At 31.5% G+C, this 20178-nt stretch overlaps 1 protein-coding gene across 1 annotated transcript; it reads left to right on the forward strand.

Annotated features, from left to right (window-relative positions):
* Positions 1-1093: 1093 nt before the first annotated feature.
* On the forward strand, positions 1094-19932 carry HELRODRAFT_81634 (hypothetical protein; the record flags this gene model as incomplete). The annotated part of the gene is made up of 3 exons (XM_009021911.1): positions 1094-1174; positions 1235-1375; positions 19777-19932. Coding segments are annotated over 3 exons (378 nt in total), but the record flags the coding sequence as incomplete, so codon positions are not given.
* Positions 19933-20178: the final 246 nt, after the last annotated feature.

Consider the following 20178-nt stretch of genomic DNA (forward strand, 5'->3'; position numbering starts at 1 on the left):
TTTTATCAAAAAATGTTTTGTGCGCACATTTTCATAGCTTTGAAATATTCATTTTTATCTGATGTCAATATTTTTAGTTACGAACGCAGGATAATGCGGCCCAACTAGCATTAGGTTGGCAGTCTTTTTGTTTTGTTTGCTTATATAGAAAATTTATTTTTCTTTTTTTTTCGACTGCCTATGAGAATTTTTTTTAAATGTTTAACCAGTAAATTTGTATTTATTGGAAATTTATTTATATATTTTAAATATGAATCGATAAAAGTGATTTTAAAGCCAGGCTACGTAGTTCAGTAGTTTTGCTTTTTCAATATGATAATAAAAATTTCATCATAGCAAATAATCCATCACTGATCTTGAGCAAATCCTGCAACTTTCCATTCTCCTTCAACGGTGGATTGTTCTACTCTTGTTCCAACTCACTACCTGGCATCAACAATTCTTGTGCTCTCTACATGTGTCTCACCGGTAAAAGGCAGTTGTCCATCTGTCTTGATCCTCAAGGTTTATCATATAATAAATGTCAATTTTACGAGTTTTTTAATTTAATCGGTTTATTTTCGTTTTATTTATGAAGTTATGTACGCGTTTTTTTAGATTTAAAAATTTTTCAATCATTATTTGTGAAATTTTCATTTTGCATAGACATCTTAAATTTCTAGCCTCTAAATGGGTCCAAATATTGTGAATTTATTTTGATTTATTTATTCGATCAAAAACAAGATTAAGGCATAGGATGACTGTAAGGATGGATCCCCCAGTGACTCATCGGGCACAGCCACTTTAACATATATAAACAACTAAAAAATACAAAAATCTGAATAACCAAAAGCAATCATATAATCACTTATTCCTCCATCAAATATATATACACATACAAATATAAGATAGAGTTCATGAGTCTGAATAACCACATGCAATCATACAAACGCTTATTCTTCAATCAACTACCTACGCACATATATCTTTTATATGTTGCTTTTATTTTCAAATACACATAGTTTCCAAAATATATAATTGATGATTAGCTTACAGCGGTGTCAACAAAACCAACTTGTTGAACTTTACAACGTTTTCTGATTCAACTCCTGTTACGTCTGCTAATGGATGGATTGTCATTCAGCAGAGGATTGATGATACTCAAAGTTTCAACCAAAATTGGACCCTGTACAAAGTATTCACGTTAAAAATATAATACGTCTCGGCATTTACTTAAATTTGTAAAATTTTTCAGTCAGGTTTTGGAATTTATGACAAAAATTTCTGGTTGGGCCTGGAGAAGATGCACCAATTAACGACATTGGCTGATTACAGGTTAAGATTTGAAGTTCTCATCAATGGTTCGTGGTACTCTGATGAATATGATCATTTCAAGGTGTTTTGCAAGCTAAATTTTGTTTAAAATGTTTTGCCTTTAATTATTCAATATAATATTTAACCCTATAGCTTAAATTTCCAATATTTAATATAACTTATTTATTCAATTTCTATGAAGCACATCTGTGAGTATTCAACATAATTCACATACTTTTAGCTAAACCTTTACTAGCCGTTGTTATTTTTATATCATTATATTAAAATTAAATGATCTCAAAACAATCCTAGATCAACTCAGAGTTAGAAAAATATTCTCTCAACGTTTCAGGATACAGCGGTGACAACAGCGATGTCTTAAATTACCTGGCAAATGGAGCCCCACAAAATGGTGAAAAATTTTCAACTGCCGATGAAAATAACAATCCTTTTAGAGCGGATTGTGCTCATTCATCAGGGAACTGGTTTACCAAATGTGGTTATCAAAATATAAATGGCCAGTTTGCCACAACTACTTTTCATTATGCTTTATCTCCAGTTACATTCTGTAGGATGATGATCAAGCGTAAATCACAACACATTCAATTTTAAATCTCTATTTCAATTTAATTAATGAAACCCTGTCACTGAATAAATTTACATCTGCCATTGGAGTGATCATATATGTAATATTAATTATGTATGTGAATATCTTTTTATACCAACTATACTATTTCAAGATATACTTTGTAGAAGTTTTAAACTTTTTTAAATATTTTTGTTTAGGCATGTTTATGTTTAGATATATTTATATTTATTTTTAGGTATAATAAAAGTTAGATTGTACGTAAACTTTTCAAAAACAATTTAATTTCCTTAGATATTTTATTTTACAAACAATTTGTGAATTTTTTATTTATTAGAAAATGTTTGAAAATAAAGGAATCTGTTCCACAACGAAATACTTAGTTTCAACAGTTAATATTAGTAACATTAGTATTCACGTAACAATATTTCAACAGTTCTCAAAATTATTAAAATGATACGAATAAACCATTAAAAACGCCAAAAAACATTATAAGAAATTAGGACTAGAAATACTTTGATGGATGTTAACTCTCATGATGTGAGCGAGTTCACACGGAAAGCTCAACCGACATTCTTCAGGCTAGAATGACACGATACAAAAAAAAGTTTATAAGAAAAGTAACGCTTTGAAATTAATAGAGATGAAATCTTTGGCGGAACAGGCTTCCCGGTAAATAGTGTCAAACAGATAGAGCCGTGAAAGTGGTCTTAGTCAAATTTTAAACTCCTGATTAGGAGTTAAAAATTTTGTATATGCTGTTGCGATGCGAAAAAAGGAACGAACTTTTTATCATTTAAAAAATTAAATAAATCAACTTAAAATTTTTAAAACATAATTCAGAAAATTACCGATGGCTCGAAAAGAGAGAATTATAAAAAAAAACAACAAATTCCTAAAATCCTTATCTCAAGAAACAAGCATTGGCATAATTATCCCGACTTAGAAGATGAATTACGTTTGAGTTTTCATTTTAAATCGTAATGACCGTGAAAAGGTCACCTTAACTTTACACCATCGGAATGAAGTTATGATTAAATAAACTTGATGACGCTTTTGTTTCCTGTGTGACGAATAACTTGAGTTTAATGACATAATTAACTTGAAAAATTTTAACCAGACTCTCGCATATTGAAAAAACTTTTAAATCAGGTGGACGAGTGATTGTCATGCTTAAGTACCTACAACCTGCGTCTTAAACGTGGCTGTGCTGGTAGAGCTAGTATTAATATATACAAGTACGTTGCGATGAATTCTGGCACATTTAACAATTTTTATACATTTAGAAAAGTTACCCGTAAATGTAATAACGCTTTTCTTTTTGATTAGTTACTTCAAGGAATAATTATTTGACGCAAAATGATTCCATTGTAGGAGAATTTTTATTTTGTCAGTAGAAAAGAATAGTTTAAATGTACATGTGTCATCACTTTTACCATTAAATGTGGCTAAATGTTAACAGAGATAGGATATACAAATTTCATGTTTTTAATTTAAATTAATTTTTTCGAAAGTACTGAGCAAAACTGTCACAAGTTGCACAAATTTTACATTAAATAGCATAAATAATTCAAAAAGTTGAGTTTTTTTCTACAAAAAATTATAAATCATAAGAAATGCAATTTTTCGGTGTTAAAACATTCATCAAATCATCAATTCAATTATGTGTTTCACAAACGATCTCTAAGTATTTCAGCGTTATCAGGTAAATGAACTATACACTAAATGTAACTAAAATTAAATACTAATTTACTTATATTAACAATAAATGTTTACAAGTTGCACAAGTTTCACGTTGAAAAAAAATCATAGTTAATATAAAAAAGGTTTCTCTAGATATAAAGAAATAAATTATGTAAAAATTAGATTGAAATAAGCATACATAAATGCTCACTCATGATTAGCTTGAATCATCGTAACACAACAAACTACGGCTCGCGGGCCGCATGTTGCCCGCGAAGCTATGGCCAAAAAAAGGAACCACAAATCTTAAATAAATTATCCTCCTGGTCAAAAATATTTGCTATTTAAATACATATGCGGTCCTTCAAAGATAAAATAGTTCTCAATGCGGCCCTCACAAAAAAAGTTTGCCCACCACTGATATAGTATAAAACATAACCGATAATAATGATTTGAAGTTTTAGTAGATCATTCAGCCACAAATATTATTATTAATAATATCCAAACATCAACATCTTCAAAATATCACATATGCCTTGTCATGAAAATTAAAAACTGGACATGTTATTGTTCAGAATGTTATATCCATTCAAATATACTTAGGAAATGAAAATATTTTAAAGCGAATTTCCACAAATTTCATATCACGAAAGCATTGCTAGTTTAAACTTTTAAGAAAATTATAAGTTATTGGATAAGAATTTTTTGCATTTGCTATAAATTTGTTTGAATTGATCAACTCTTAAATAATTAATAGCTTTCTTACAAAATCTTTTTGAATAGACTTCTCAAAAGTTACGCTTCATCATCATCCTGCACAAAGTAATTTGCGAACCTGTATAGAGGAAAGTGGTTGAATTATAGGGAGTATTGACGAGTTGATGAGCGCAGTTATTGAACCAGTTTCCTGAGATGTAGTGGGCAGCGCAGTTTCCTGATGATAGATCGTTATCCCGGTCAGGAGTGGAGAATTTCATGCCGTTGTGTCGCACATTCATGTCAGGGCAAATTAAAATGTTGATCCTATCCCCGCAGTAACCAGAAACGTTCAGAGAATATTTTTCTAATTCTGAATTTATCTTGATTTTTTAAAAGTATTAAAAATTAATACACGTTTAAGCAAAAAAAGATCTTAAAATGAACACAAACGTATAAACATAATTTAAAAAATAGAGTTCGTTGTTTATTATACAAACTTTGAAATGGTCATATTCATCTGAGTACCACGAGCCTTTGATGAGAATTTCAAATCTCAACCTGTAATCAGCCGATGTCGTTAACTGGTGCATCTTCTCCAGACCCAACCAGAAGTTTTTAATGTAATTTCCAAAACCTGACTATGAATTTTTTAAGATTTCGCAGAAATTATTCAATTGAAGACATTCGCACAATTACATACTTTGTAAACGTTCCAGTTTTGATTGAAACTCTGCGAGCCATCAATCCTCTGCTGAATGACTATCCATCCATTGACAGATGTGACTGGAGTTGAATTGGCAAACGTTGGAATGTTCAACTGAACTGTCGAGTTGACACCGCTGTAAGCTGGCAACAAATTATTAATAATGTTCCGCATGTAAATAAATTAAAAACTTTTGTTATATTCATTTTCAATCATTATAAATCAAGTAAATAATGACGACATTTGAAACCTTGAGGATCAAGACAGACGGACAACGTCCTGTTATCAGTGAGACACATGTAGAGAGCACAAGGATTGCTGATGCCAGGTAGTGAGTTGGAACAAGAGTAGAACAATCCACCGTTGAAGGTAAATGGAAAGTTGCAGGATTTGCTCAGAGTCGTAGGGTAATTTTTCGCTAAAAAGTTTTTTAAATCTTTAATTTCGAAGCGTCTCTAAAATACAGGCATCTACTTTATACAACTTTTTTTATTATTTTTATATTTAAGTTCGTGAATTAAATTAAAGCATAAAATAATATTTTATATATATTAAAATATATATAAAATAAAAAAATATTTTTCCATTCATTCAAGATTTTTCTTACCAATATTTATATTATCACATTTTTTAAAAATTCATTAAAAATTTTTGATAACTGCAATGCAATGAAGAAACTAAAGTCCACTTACTTGCACTTGCTTCTTGTCTTGCCTTCACGTTCTATTTTTAATTATTTTACATGGTCATAAATTATTTCACAAATTTCTTATTATTTATAAAAAACAAACCTCGTAAGCTCGACAACGGCTAACGTTGAGAACAATGTTGTAATGAACATCGCAAGTGAAGTGAAAGAGTTGACAATATTTAGCCGGATGACTAGCATTGTTGGATACGTAGTTGAATGCGTTGCAAGTAATGTTACCATCAGTGGGAGAAACATAATGAGAACATTTGATAGAACATTCTAGTGAGGATCGTATGTTGGTTAGTACTGAGGTAGGTTCAGAAACAAAGCACATGGGGTTGTTTGGCTCCCCTATCATTCTATACTTTTTATCAACTTCAGCAGCTAACGAATTGACCCAAGATGACAATAAAAAAATGAATAATATAACTGCTATAAACCACATTTTGAAAATAATTTTAAAAAATAATTTTTAAATTTTTGCGTTTCAATTTTCCTTTCAGCTTCACCCATCCGTAACAAATTTCCCTTCAGTTATATACAACTCTTTCAGACACGCCCAAAAAAGTTTTGACATCTAGGCGAGCTTCTTGCCTCGCATTCGATCAAATCAACCCTTCCTTGTTACACTTTTAAATTATCTTTGAATGATAAATGGGTTGATTGACAGGTGTCAACTTGTTCAGGAACTGTCAAAATGTATTGAAGTTGGCGGAGGGACATAAATTTTTCTTCTTAGTTTTGTTAGATGACCCCTTCTACTAAAATGAATATATTCTATTCTACTAAAATTATTTTTTCAGAAAAAAATGTTTACAATTCTCACAGGTTTTTATTCATATAGCCTGCCGGAGTCTCTTTAGTTTTTTAGATATAATTATTTGTGTTACTTTTTTCTTCCATTTCCAAAACTGTTATTCATTTATCTGTTATTTTTATCTGTATACATATCAGATATATCACTCCATTCATTCATCCGTCTATCCATCCGTTCATCTATCCATCCATCTATCTATCCATTTATACATCTATTCATCTTCCTATCCATTTGATTATCCAAGTTTTTCCATGTACTCGTTCACGTGTTCTTCCTTCGTACACAGCAATTGACTCGTCATGTTTTCAAGTAAATTGTTTTCAGAATACTTTTGTTTTAATAACACAATATGAAACGTTCCTCTTAAAATAAAATGACCAAGTAAGACCTGAAAAGATAATATTTCTCTCACTTTCTATTCATCAAATTCTTCTTCTCGGAAAATAATTTTCTAGAAAACTTCAGTCTCACGCCGTGAAAAATGTTTTTTGTATCAGCATTTGCGACGTTAGTCTTAGTAACAATTTTTTATTGTTTTAAATTTTTTTAACCGTCTGAATGCATTATTATTCGCGATAAATTCTCAGAGGTATCAGCAACACAGAGCGAGCGAGTGTACAGATGCACGCACATATCGCATGCAATAGGCGGAGATCACTTCGAAATCGAGACCTGTCAATGCAACACCAGGACCAGACACCATCCAGTGCCGTAGCAAAAATTTTTGTAGAGAAAGGAGCTTAAACTTAAAGTTGGTGGCTATTTTTTTGTTCATCTCACAAATTTTTTGTGGTGGTCTTTTAACAAAATTCAACATCATTTGATTGTTTTTTAGGAGGGTTTTGAAACAATTTCCTTTCCAAATTATTTAAATATAACCTTTAACTTTTTCTATATAACTTTAATCCTTTTTAGAATTTTTATTGTAGGAGGGTTTCAGCCCCAAAGCCCTTTTTGGCTACCCCTCTGTTACCATCCCACATATAGGTGCATACAGACATAACAACTTAAGAACATAAGACATTTATTTTTTAGTTGGAAAAAATTTTCTTAACAAAAACTACGCTGACGTTCAAACAATGATGAATTTGTGATGCTATTGTCAAACATTTCATGTGGTTATGTGTGTGTGTGTGTGTGCGTGCCTGTGTGTGTGTGTGTGTGTGTGTGTGTGTAAGACCCAGGAAATGAATGTCAGTCAGTTCAGAATTTTTTGAGTCTGGAATTATTGAACTATCAAATTTTGTTTTTAAAAATTTCAATAAATATCATTAACAATAATATTTTAAACTTAACAGGTATATCATTCTTCTTTATATTTTCATCACAGTACTCAAAAAATTTTATAATATGCGTATACGTAGTCACCAAAACAAATAAACATTTATCGTTATATTCAATCAAACTCACAGAGATTGCGAGTTCTATGAACGTTCCGTCTTGTCAGTTAGTATGGAACGATTTGCGATTCAAATCTATCAAAAACAAGTGACTTAATTCATAACGAATTTTTTTAGAGCTAAAAATGCATCAATAAATTCTTTGCCAGCCATTTGAATAATATTCATAAGGAAATAAATGTAAAATAATGTGAATAGTTAAGAAAGTGGATAGAAAATTCAAAGTACTTTGAAAACTTTCGCAGATGTTTTAAAAAAATTTTTATCAAAAGTTTCGTAAATTTTTTCAAGACTGTTGTTTTACTCAACTAAAACAGTCTAAAATACAATCAACTCAGATAACAAACAAATCAAATTAATGTTACAAGTTTCCGTGAAAGGTTTTTTATAAATCTAACAGTAAACAAAATCATCAAATTCACAGATGTTACAAACACTGCGCTTAACGAGCATCTTAACATAAGTTGCCGGCAAGTAAGCGTAATCAAATGATGAAACATAGACTCCATTTACGCGCGGTAGTAGCATTGATTGAACCAATTCCCTGATTACATAGCCAACGCGCAATGAGCGTTTGCATAATTGTCGTTATCCTGATCCGGAGTAGAGAACTTCATGCCGTTTTGCACGTGCACAGCACTTGGGCAGTTCAGGATATCACATTTATCTCCTCTGTATTCAAAAACGTTAGGAGAATAATTCATCAGGTCTGAATTTATCTGAAAATTTTCTACATCTATTGAACTATACATTCTTTAGAAAATTAAAAATGTTGAATTAAGATAAAAACCACATCAGTTTAGTAAATAAGCCGGGAATATATTTGAATGAAATCAAGAAGTCTTCAACTTTGATTATGTTTCAGGAGTAAAGAATATGCCACTAAATTGTTAGTGACTTGACGTTTATGAAGACAGATGATGTTTTGAATGGTGGACCGTACAAAACTTATTGGAATTAAACAAATGTGAAATAAATCCAACCCACAAAAACAAAATTAAGAAGAACAAACCATGAAATGGTCAAATTCATCAGAGTACCACGAACCACCGATGAGAACTTCAAATCTCAACCTGTAATCAACCGACGTCGTTAATTGGTGCATCTTCTCCAGTTCCAAACCCTGACTACAAGAATTACAAATTTGAAAAATGCAAATTATGTCTCATTCCAAATTTTGAAACCTTGTACGCGGTTCAATTTAGATTGAAATTCTGCGAACCGTCAATTCTCTGCTGAATGACGATCCATCCATTGACAGACGTAACAGGAGTTGGAGTTGCAAACGTTGAAATGTTCAATAAAATTGTTTTGTTGATACCGTTGTAAGCTGAATCAAAACATATATGAATATGACATTTTTAAAATTATGGCCCCCGTAAAAATTCGAACATTTTCAATTTCCCAAACCTCGTCAAAGTTGTCTAGATTCGTCATTTTTCTATACGAAAATTTTTGTAAAATTGTTTTGAATAATTACTATTGCACATGTAGTTTATTTAGCTTACAAAAAATTATTTGTTGTTAATTTCAGGTGTAAAAATGAGAAACAAAATAATTTTATTATTCTAACTTCCTACATTTTTGCAAGATCTGAAAAATGAGCGTAAATTTACAAGAAGAAATTTAGTAAGCTGTTCTTATGCCCAAAAACTGTTTGGATGTTAGTTTTGATCAGCAATAATTAAATTAAAAATGTTAAGACTCACAGTATGCTCGCCGAATGTTCAATGCTTCAAGATCTCAATGAAGAGGAAAATTTTAACTTGTAGAAGATCACTGACTGCAAATGTATTATTAAAATGAAAGATTGAAAATTGAAACCCTCGCATTTTCCTTCCTTCGTTTTGGCTTGACCGGGCAAACAGAGGCATTCACCAACGTTTCCTGTTGGTACAGTTGAAAGGACGCATTTCATGCCGGCCGGACAAACAGAAGGTTTTTTCCGGAGAACTGATTTCTAACGACAGAAGAAGCGGAAGTTATTTTGATAATGATGTCGATGAAGTTTACAATGATGATGACGATGACGACGACGATGATGATAACAAGGCGTGGCTAAAAATTCATGGTGTCATTTTAATGGAAATAATGCAGATGGCCGTGATAGCGATAATGATAACATTGTTGACAACAAGCTGCGTAATTCAGAATTCCTCTGACACCTGTATCTCTATCAATAAAAGTGTCAACTGCATCAAACTCCGTGTCAAGGAGAGTTGAGAATATATACCGTCACTATTATTATCAGCATTATCTTATCATTAAAATAAACATCAACATCATCATCATCGTTAATCTCATTTTCATCATCATCATCATTACGACCGTCTTTACCATCAAAGTCATCATCATCATTATCTTCGTCAATGTAAACATTTAATTTATAAATTTTATCATGTTCATTTAAATTAAGATATTTGTACGTACATGAGACATCTTTCAATTATTTAAAAATTGGCTCATCGTCGCCTAACGATTTTGGTCTAAAAAAAATAAATAATTTTGCATGTCACTTTTAAGTTAATATATAATAAATATTTCAGTCTATTTTTTGTAATTTCTTTGCAATACTTATAAAACTTGATAACATGCTCACAGTACTGAAACTTCTTTACTTAAAATGCACAATGATATCCTTCTCTCTAGTGACAATAGTAATCTTACTCTTCTTCTTGCTCTTGACTTTTCTTCGGCTTTTGATACTGTTGACCATACTATTCTCTTGAGACTGCTGCATCTTTCTTTTAATATTACTGATTCTTGTCTATCTTGGTTTTCTTCTTATCTCTGTAATCGTTTTTCTTCTGTTGTTCTCAATAATTCTACTTCTAACTCCTCTACTCTTACTTTCGGGGTACCTCAGGGTTCTATCCTTGGCCCTCTTCTATTTATACTCTATACTTCTGAACTACCTCGTATTATTAATAACTTTTCTTTCTCTAGTCAACCATATGCTGATGATTCTTATATTTATACTTCTTTTCCTTCATCTAATCTCAATAGTGTTCTTCATAATTTATCTCTATGTCTTTCTTCGATTATCGCTTGGTCTGATTCTATGTGTCTTAAACTTAATCCTTCTAAGTTTGAATTAATTTGTTTTAATAAATCTAAACACTCAATTACTATTCCTCCTATTATCTTACCTGATTCTAAAACTCTTGATGTCTCTCATAAGTTTCGTAGTCTAGGTTTTATCTTTGATTCTACTATGTCTCTCTCTTCTCAGATTAATAGTGTTGCTAGAAGCTCTTACTTTCATCTACGTAGAATAAAAAAACTTTTGCCTTTTCTTGATGATCCTACTCTTCTCCTTCTTGTTACTTCGTTAGTCTTATCTAGGATTGATTATTGTAACTCGCTTTACTATGGTCTTCCTGACTCTATACTCTATCCTTTAAGTAAAGCTTTTAACTCTGCTGCTCGTCTAGTTGCTCGTGCCCCTTTCTTTTCTCATATATCTCCATATCTTGTTCTCTTGCACTGGCTACCTATAAAATATAGAATAATTTTTAAAATTTGCACGTTCATGTATAAGTCTCAATCTAAATTATTTCCTAAGTACTTATCAGATATATTAATTGAACCTAAACGCCCCGGTTTACGATCGTCTTCTTCTTCTCGCTTTTTCTTAACTCGTGTTAAACACTCTTTTGCCAAATCTGCTTTTGCTTTTTCTGGTCCTTTTCTCTGGAACTCTCTACCTACTTCTCTAACTATTTCTCCATCATTTGCGAAGTTCAGAGCGGATCTCAAGACCCATCTGTTTTCAAAATTCATTGAGGAGTGCTGTTGAACATCGCGGAAATAGCGCTTTATAAGCTAATTGATTGATTGATTGATTGATTGAAATAGGCATCTAACGTTAAATTTAAAACTTACAGAAATTGCAAGTTGAATGAACTTTCACTAATGTTAGTTAGCTGGAGCAAACAGTATTTTGGATCTATTTAAGAACAGTGACAAAATTCATAGCCATATTTTATTATTAAACTGTAAATCCAGAAATTAGTTTTTTAAATTTAACAATCAATTTTTATTCAATACTCATGCAAAAAATAGTTAAGAAATTGAATAGACAAACTTTGAGTACTTAGAAAACGATCATAGAATTGATATTACCAATTTTACCAAGAGTTATGTAAATTTTTACGGAAATGTTTTATCACTAGACTAAAATAGTGTAGAATATAAACAGCATAAATGATTAGTCCTATAAATGTTATACAAGTTTAAGCGATATCTTCTTTAAAAACTAATATAAAAAACTTTGAATTTGTTAAAAGCTCCTGATTTTTAGAGCTATGACCAAATTCGCAGAAGTTTTTACACGTTGCGCTTAACGAGCATCCTGACATTAGTTGCCGGCAAAAAAGCGTAATCAAATGATGGACCATAGACTCCATTTACGCGCTGGTAGTAGCATTGATTGAACCAATTCCCTGATCGCATATACAACGCGCAATGAACGTTTGTAAACATGTCGTTATCCTGATCCGGAGTGGAGAACTTCATGCCGTTATGAATATAGAAATCAATTGGACTATTCAAGATATCACATTTATCTCCGCTGTATCCAGTGGCGTTGAGAGAATACTTCATCAGCTCTGAACTTATCTAAAAATGTTTTAGGTCTACTGATTTATTAATTCTACAAAAAATTAGAAAACATTGAATTAAAAAGTTTATTGTTAAGTAAAATCTAGGAGGCATTTTATTTGATTAAGTTTGAACAAGTGAAAATGAAACCAAACAAAACAAAGTTATGAAGAACCAACATAGAAATGGTCATATTCATCAGAGTACCACGAGCCCCTGATGAGAACTTCAAATCTCAACCTGTAATCAGCCGATGTCGTTAACTGGTGCATCTTCTCCAAGCCCAACCAAAAATTTTTATTGTAATTTCCAAATCCTGACTACAAAAATTTGCAAATTCTCACAATGCAAGTTAGATTTTTTTTCAAACATTAATACCTTGTACTCTGTCCAATTTTGATTGAAACTCTGCGAGTCATCAATCCTCTGCTGAATGACAATCCATCCATTAACAGACGTGACAGGAGTTGAGTTAGCAAACGTTTGAATGTTCAACAAGATTGTTTCATTGGCAGCGCTGTAAGCTTAAGCAGAATATAAATGAATATTAAAATAATAATTAAAAAGATGTCTAGTTAATGGTGCAGGCAAACTGAACTATTATAATTATCGACAGCTCCTCAGATACATAAATTGTTGTAAAGTTGTTTTGAATAATTACTACTGCACGGCACACGTAATTTTTTAGCTTACAAAAATTATTTATTGCTAATTTTCAGTGTAAACATGTGAAACGAAAATAAAATCATTTTTCTAACTTACTACATTTAATGCAATATTTTGGAAATTAAGCCTAAATTAACAAGACGAAATTTAGTAGGGTGTTCTTTAGCTTCTTTAGCCCAAAAAACTGTTTAGCTTTGATATGCCACATTAAATAAAAACAAACGTGTGTGTGTTCAACGGAAAGTTCAGAAACACCATTTGAAATTATTTAATTTCATAAAAAATTAGTCAAGTAAACCTTGAGGATCAATGCAGATGGACAACTGCCTATTAGCAGTGAGACACATGTAGAGAGCACAAGGATTGTTGATGCCAGGTAGCGAGTTGGAACAAGAGTAGAACAATCCACCGTTGAAGGTGAATGGAAAGTTGCAGGATTTGCTCAGAGTCATTTTGGAAATGTTTGCTAGTTGGACATTGCATGTTGTAAAATATTTTTCTACATTTTAATAACATTTAATAACGTCCATGTTTATAAAACTTTTCACCAAAAATTGTGAAGAACATGGTGAAAAGTAGTTTTTAATGATTTTAATTCAGTTCGACAAAAAACAGTCAAAATAATCAGTTGAGATAGCAATAAACATTACAACTTTCATCGATTGAACATGATAAGACTCACAGTACGGCAGAACGGTATTTTCAACAGCTGTTTCGAAACATTAATTAAATTTATAATGCAGCTGAAATAACGAAACAACACAACAGCTCACCAAGTGCTTTTCTGTCTTCGACATCCTACATTTGAAAATCCGTTAGATGACGTTCAATGAAATCAATTATAAATATGTCAATGCTAAGGTAGATAATGTAAATAGAAATCATTACAAAAAACTTAAACCAGCCTCGTAAGAGATGCAGTTGGAGATGTTGCTGGTGATCTTGTAATGAACATCGCAAGTGAAATGAAACAGTTGGCAATATTTAGCTGGATGACTAGCTGAGTTGGATACGTAGTTGTATGCGTTGCAAGTTATGTTATCATCAGTGGGAGAAACATAATGAGAACATTTGGTAGAACATTCCAGTAAGGATCGTATATTGGTTAGTACTGCGGTTGGCTCGGAAACAAAGCACGTGGGGTTGTTTGGCTCTCCTATCATTCCATACTTCTTGTCAGCTGCCGAAACTGACAAGATGACGGAAGAAAATTTTGCAATCGCTAAAAATGCAAGAAAAATCATTTTAAAATCTTAAATTCACGAGTGAATTTTTTCTCCAAAGTATGCAGTTACTTGTAAGCGCTTCAAAATTGCGCAATTTTAAATTATTCGAATATAATTTATTCTATATAATATTATTATATAATATATATATATATATATTATATATTATTATATATATTATATAATATATAAGCGAACAGGTAGTTTGTTTATTGCTTGACTTAATGCTTTTCATGAATTCAGATAAAATTCAAATTATCGCTAGATGGCAAATAGACCAAATTTATTGTGTTATAAAAAGTTGTATTTTCAAGCTTGAGGCAACAAATGTAGAAAAGTTATTCACAAATTTTTTGTTTGCTTCAGCAACTGTTAACAATTTTTTAAAAACACTCTTGTCCGCAAAATTTTCCATCCGCACATTTGTCAAATATTAAATAAATTCATTCTTTAATTTACCCTATTCCTCCGTTAATTTTTTGTTCCTTTCATTTATTTAGTTATTCATTCACTCATTCATGCATTCATTCACTCATTCATGCATTCATTCATTTATCAATTAATTAATTAATTCATTTATTCATTCATTCATTCACTCATTCATTTATCCATTTATTATTTCATTAATTTATTAATTTATTTTTTCAATAAATTCTTCAACAACCTCTTCACACCTGTCGACTCAAACACGAAGGCAGGCAGACAGCAGTAAGGAAGCTGGTGATATTTTAATGATGATAATTTTTGTATCTTCATATTTTGTTCCGGTGTTTAGTTTTTGCAAATTGTGAACATTGTTCGCGAATAATAACGCGTGGTAACTATTCGTTCCTCATGAGAAAATGTTCCTTGAAGTTTTACACTCGACGGTGCGTTATGAAATTTATTGTGTGAGTGGTTTTCTTGCAAAATTGATAATTATAGTGAATTTATTAAGTTCATTTTTTTGAGGTCTTTGGAATGAAAGTCTCTAGGTGTGCCGCTGTTTTTACTCTCATTCAAAATTTCTGCCACTTTTTCAATGCCAAATTCGTCAAGTCATTTAATTTCTTCAACAACTGTATCATCTGGACCTGGCGTTTTGTTTGATTTGATTTCAAATTCAAATAGGATTGAGGTTAAATTGTTAAATTCTCAATATAGTTATAATATATAATTATAAAGCTAAAACTGTTTCCATCAGTCGAAAATCATAAATTTTTGTTATTTATTTTAATAAAATACAGTAGTTTTAATAAAAAAATTTTCAAATAAAAAACCTTAAAATGTCACCATATTTTATTTAGGATTAAAGCCCTACTACCATCGGACATTTTTTGATACGTCCAGAAAAATTTTTTCAATTGTAATATGTAAGAGAGAGCAATATGTTAGATAATGCATTATTGAATTTTGACGTTTTGAAGTTGAAACTGTTAAAAAGAAACACTGACCTGACTTAAAACGCGATCTGACACGTATAAATATTTATTCAATGATTTACATTTCTACATCAATGTTTGTAATCGTTGAATTATAAATAAACCAATCATCCCAACCATTGTATACGTGTTTACGTGCAATAAGCGGAAGTTGTAAAAGAATTATATTAATGATTATTTATAAAAAATACAACACATCAATATATAAAACTTGTAAAACTACAAAAATGTTTGTTGATAATTACTGAAAATATGAACATTTATTATATATGAGTGGATATTCTGGTTTATTAAAATAACAAAAGCCGGGATTTGAAGTTATATTTTACTTTAACAGGTTGCCTAAATATTACATTTCATGATTCCTCTAGTTTAAATCATCTGATATAATGTCATTGGATTGTGTAAAAATACAAAGCGCTATATGTTCGCTATATTTTATTTTAAGCATTGTTAATAACTATTAAACAATTATTTTTTAAAAAAAGTATTGTGTTCGTTTATATCAACTTATATGTTTTCTGGGAGAAATAATATAAAGATTCCAAAGGTTTCTAGATTGAAATAGTTAAAACCATCTTAGAATCTTAGATCGTGAATTTAATAGGTATACTTTCTACACGTTAAGTTTGATCATCATCCTACAGAAAACAGTGTAAGAATTCGCGTAATAGAAGTAACCTAGACCATTCTCGCAATTGATATTCTGTAGGTAGCAATCGTTGTACCAATTCCCCGACCAATACTTCTCAGCACAACTACCTTGGAAATTTTTATCGTTGTCCTGATCTGGAGTTGAAAACTTCATGCCGTTTTGGACGCGAGAACTGGCAGTTTGATCGTTCAAAACGTCTCTTTTGTCTCCACAGTATCCGGAGACGTTGAGGGAATATTTTTCCAGTTCCGAGTTTATCTGGCAGTTTTTTTTAATTTTCGAATACATTTGTGTAAAGTTTAATGAATATTATTTTTCAATATTTACGGAAAAAAGTTCAAATTAAAAATAATGAAAGGGAGATTTTTGTCAATTTAACAATTGCAAAAAACAAACCCTAAAATGATCGTATTCATCAGAGACCCAGCCTTCACCTTGTAGAAGAACTTCAAACCTCAACCTGTAATCAGCCGATGTCGTTAACAGGTGCATTTTCTCCAAGCCGAACCAGAAATTTTTGTTGTGAAGTCCAAATCCTTCCTAGCAGAGTTTATTTTTATTAATGACATTTACCTTTGAGAAAATGATTCGAAAGGAAAGAATAAAAAGATAAGTATACTTTGTAAATTTCCCACGTTTGATTAAAACTTTGCGAGCCATCAATCCTCTGCTGAATGACAATCCATCCATTAACGGACGTGACAGGAGTTGAATTATCAAACTTTGGAACGTCCAAAAGAATTGTCTTGTTGACGGCATTGTAGACTAAGGTTTATTTTTCAATGAAGAATTAATTCAAGAAAAAGTTCTTTTTAGTCCTAGTTCTTTCAACAAAATGTTATTCATACATATGGTATATATTTCTACACCAGCTACGTTTTTTTTTATTAGTCTTTATTATTGCAGCTCTGACATACGCAGAACCACTTACAATGTTACAGATATATTATCTATATATCTTTATTATGTTCTTCATATCTTCAACCAATGATATGAAGCAGCCATCTTCACCACAAAGGCTGTTTATCCTTTTCACACGACGCACACATGTATTTTATGTGCAGGTGCAAGCACCGCATCATATACGCTGAGTATATGATAGCCAATGAGATGTTTAACTCAGCGCGCATTTGAACCTCTGAGCCATTTCGCCAGCCAACATGCGACAACTTACGTCGTCTACTCATTTACCAGCCTCGAAAGGATGGACGGCTGGGTTGACCGGGAGTCGGCTACCCGGATGAATGTTTTAATGAAAATTAAGACATTTTGTTGATGAGATAACAATACGACAACCTTGAGGATCAAGACAGATGGACAACGTCCTGTTATCAGTGAGACACATGTAGAAAGCACAAGGATTGCTGATGCCAGGTAGTGAGTTGGAACAAGAGTAGAACAATCCACCGTTGAGGGTGAATGGAAAGTTGCAGGATTTGCTCAGAGTCGTAGGGTAAATATTTGCTAAAAATATTTTAATTCTTTAATTTCGAAGCGTCTCTAAAATACAGACATTTTTCAACATTCAATCAATATTTTTATATTCAAATTCGTGAATGAAATGAAAGCATATAATAATGTTTTTGTTCAAATTAATTGATGAAATTTAAAATAAAATAATTCTCCATTCATTTAAATATTCACTTACCAATATTTATATTTTCATACACATTTGAAAATCGTTGACATTCAAAATTTTTTTTTTTAATTCATTTGAAATTTTTGAGAAAAGAAAATTGGATAGCTGCAATGTAATGAAGAAACTAAAGTCCACTTACTTGCTTCTTGTCTGGCCTCTACGTTCTGTTTTTAATTGTTTTATATGGTCATAAATTATATCACAAATTTTTACGTCGAATATTTCAAAAACAGATTATAGAAAAGAAAGCTAGCCTCGTAAGCTAGGCAGTGAGTTCCATTTGTAACATTTTTAAGCTGAACACCACAAGTGATATGCAGCAGTTGGCACTGACTGTTTGTGTCACTACCATTCTTAGTGATGTAGTTGAATGCGTTGCAATTTAAACTGTTGTTGATCTTAGGAACATAATAGGAACATTTGTTGGAACATTCCAGTACGGATCTCATGTTATGGAGTACGTGGATGGGATTGGATTGGTAACACTTCGGGTTATCTTCATCTACGACCATGTGATATTTCTTATCAAATGGCAAAGCTGGGGACATAATTGACGATGGTAATAAACCTACCACCAATAAATTTAAAATAAACCACATTTTAATTTTTTTTAATCAAAAACGTCTCATGGAGGAATTTTTTCAAAACTTCGGAAATTTTACTATCAAATCTTGTCTATTGCTTTCCTTTTCCCTTTCTTAAAACGATGTAACTCACGCTTAACATCAATATTTCTATGACCATTTCATTAAACAAGCCAGGTAAACGTGTTGTCACGCATCATTAATTGGTCTACACCTCCCTAACAACCAACATTGGTATCATTTGTATGACAACTAACGATGATATGGTGTAGCAATTTAAACATTAAATGTTTTATTTGCTTCAAAACAATCAATTAAAGCAATTAGAGACGCTAATAACTTAATGAGTCTTTGTAATAAACGTTTTCATGGGTCCTGATTGTTTGGACTGACGCGCTAAAACTGTCTTATTGTTTGTTCTTACAATATAATTGTTTACATTAGTGCTACCAATTATCAATGATTGCTGGTAGATAATTGCTTCATTTACATTTTTTCTTCTAATTTTGTTAATAATTTTTTATTGTAAATAGATGAAAATATAAAAAAAATTTTATTTCTGAAATTGCTCTGAAAATTGCGACCTAATGGATGCATTGAGTATCCGTTTTACACCCGGACTCAGAACGAATCCGTGTTAAAGTTAAGCCCTTTCCAAACTGAACATATTGGAAGTTTTTGATAGTTAGAAATTGTCCTGGTGAGTTGATAATTTGAAGTTGGTAAAGGTACCATTTCGCAACATTGGACAGATGGATATTTTTGTGTTTGGAACTGACGAGAAAACGAGAAAAAAATATATCATTATTGCCATTGCCGTTAATAACAAGTGAAAGAAATAATAATTAAAAATGTTATCTATGTTGTTATCGAAATTAAAATATGGGATGTTATTCATTATTATTGATTTACCATCATTATTTATACCATTCTTATAAATTTAACAATATAACATTATACGGTGTCTTGCATTTTATTTCTATTTAATGAACTTGATTCTACTCTCAGATTCACTCGGGCAGCGGAAGAAATAACGAAAAAAAAGTCAAATCTTCTGTTCTGCGCTAGTTGTTTAAATTTATGTGAAAAAATGTGAAAAAAATACTTCCAGATGAGCTCTGAATTGAACAAGTACTTACTGAACTTTTCTAGATTTAGCGGGGGTCAGAGCGATGTCCAAAAGGTGAGAGATTGCCCCTCTTTTTACCACAACGGCATGATGTTTTCCACTCCAGACCAGGATAATGACCTTTCTTCAAGGAACTGAGTGGCGTCGTCAAGAGCAGAAAATTGGCTTAATGGAGTTCATGGACCGGCATTTTCTGAATGCAGTTTGTAGTAGAATGATGATCAAACCCAACGCGGGGATTGATTTGTTGAGTGTTCAACAAGCGAGCCGTAATCATTAGAAATATAATATTTATTCATTTGTTTAGCGTTATGGATTCTTTAAGCGTTCGTACAATTTTTGCTTCAAGTGATAGGATTGTTTATTATTTGATCATGTGAAATA

The sequence above is a fragment of the Helobdella robusta genome (assembly GCF_000326865.2).
Source record: "Helobdella robusta unplaced genomic scaffold HELROscaffold_30, whole genome shotgun sequence".
Classification (NCBI taxonomy): Eukaryota; Metazoa; Annelida; class Clitellata; order Rhynchobdellida; family Glossiphoniidae; genus Helobdella; species Helobdella robusta.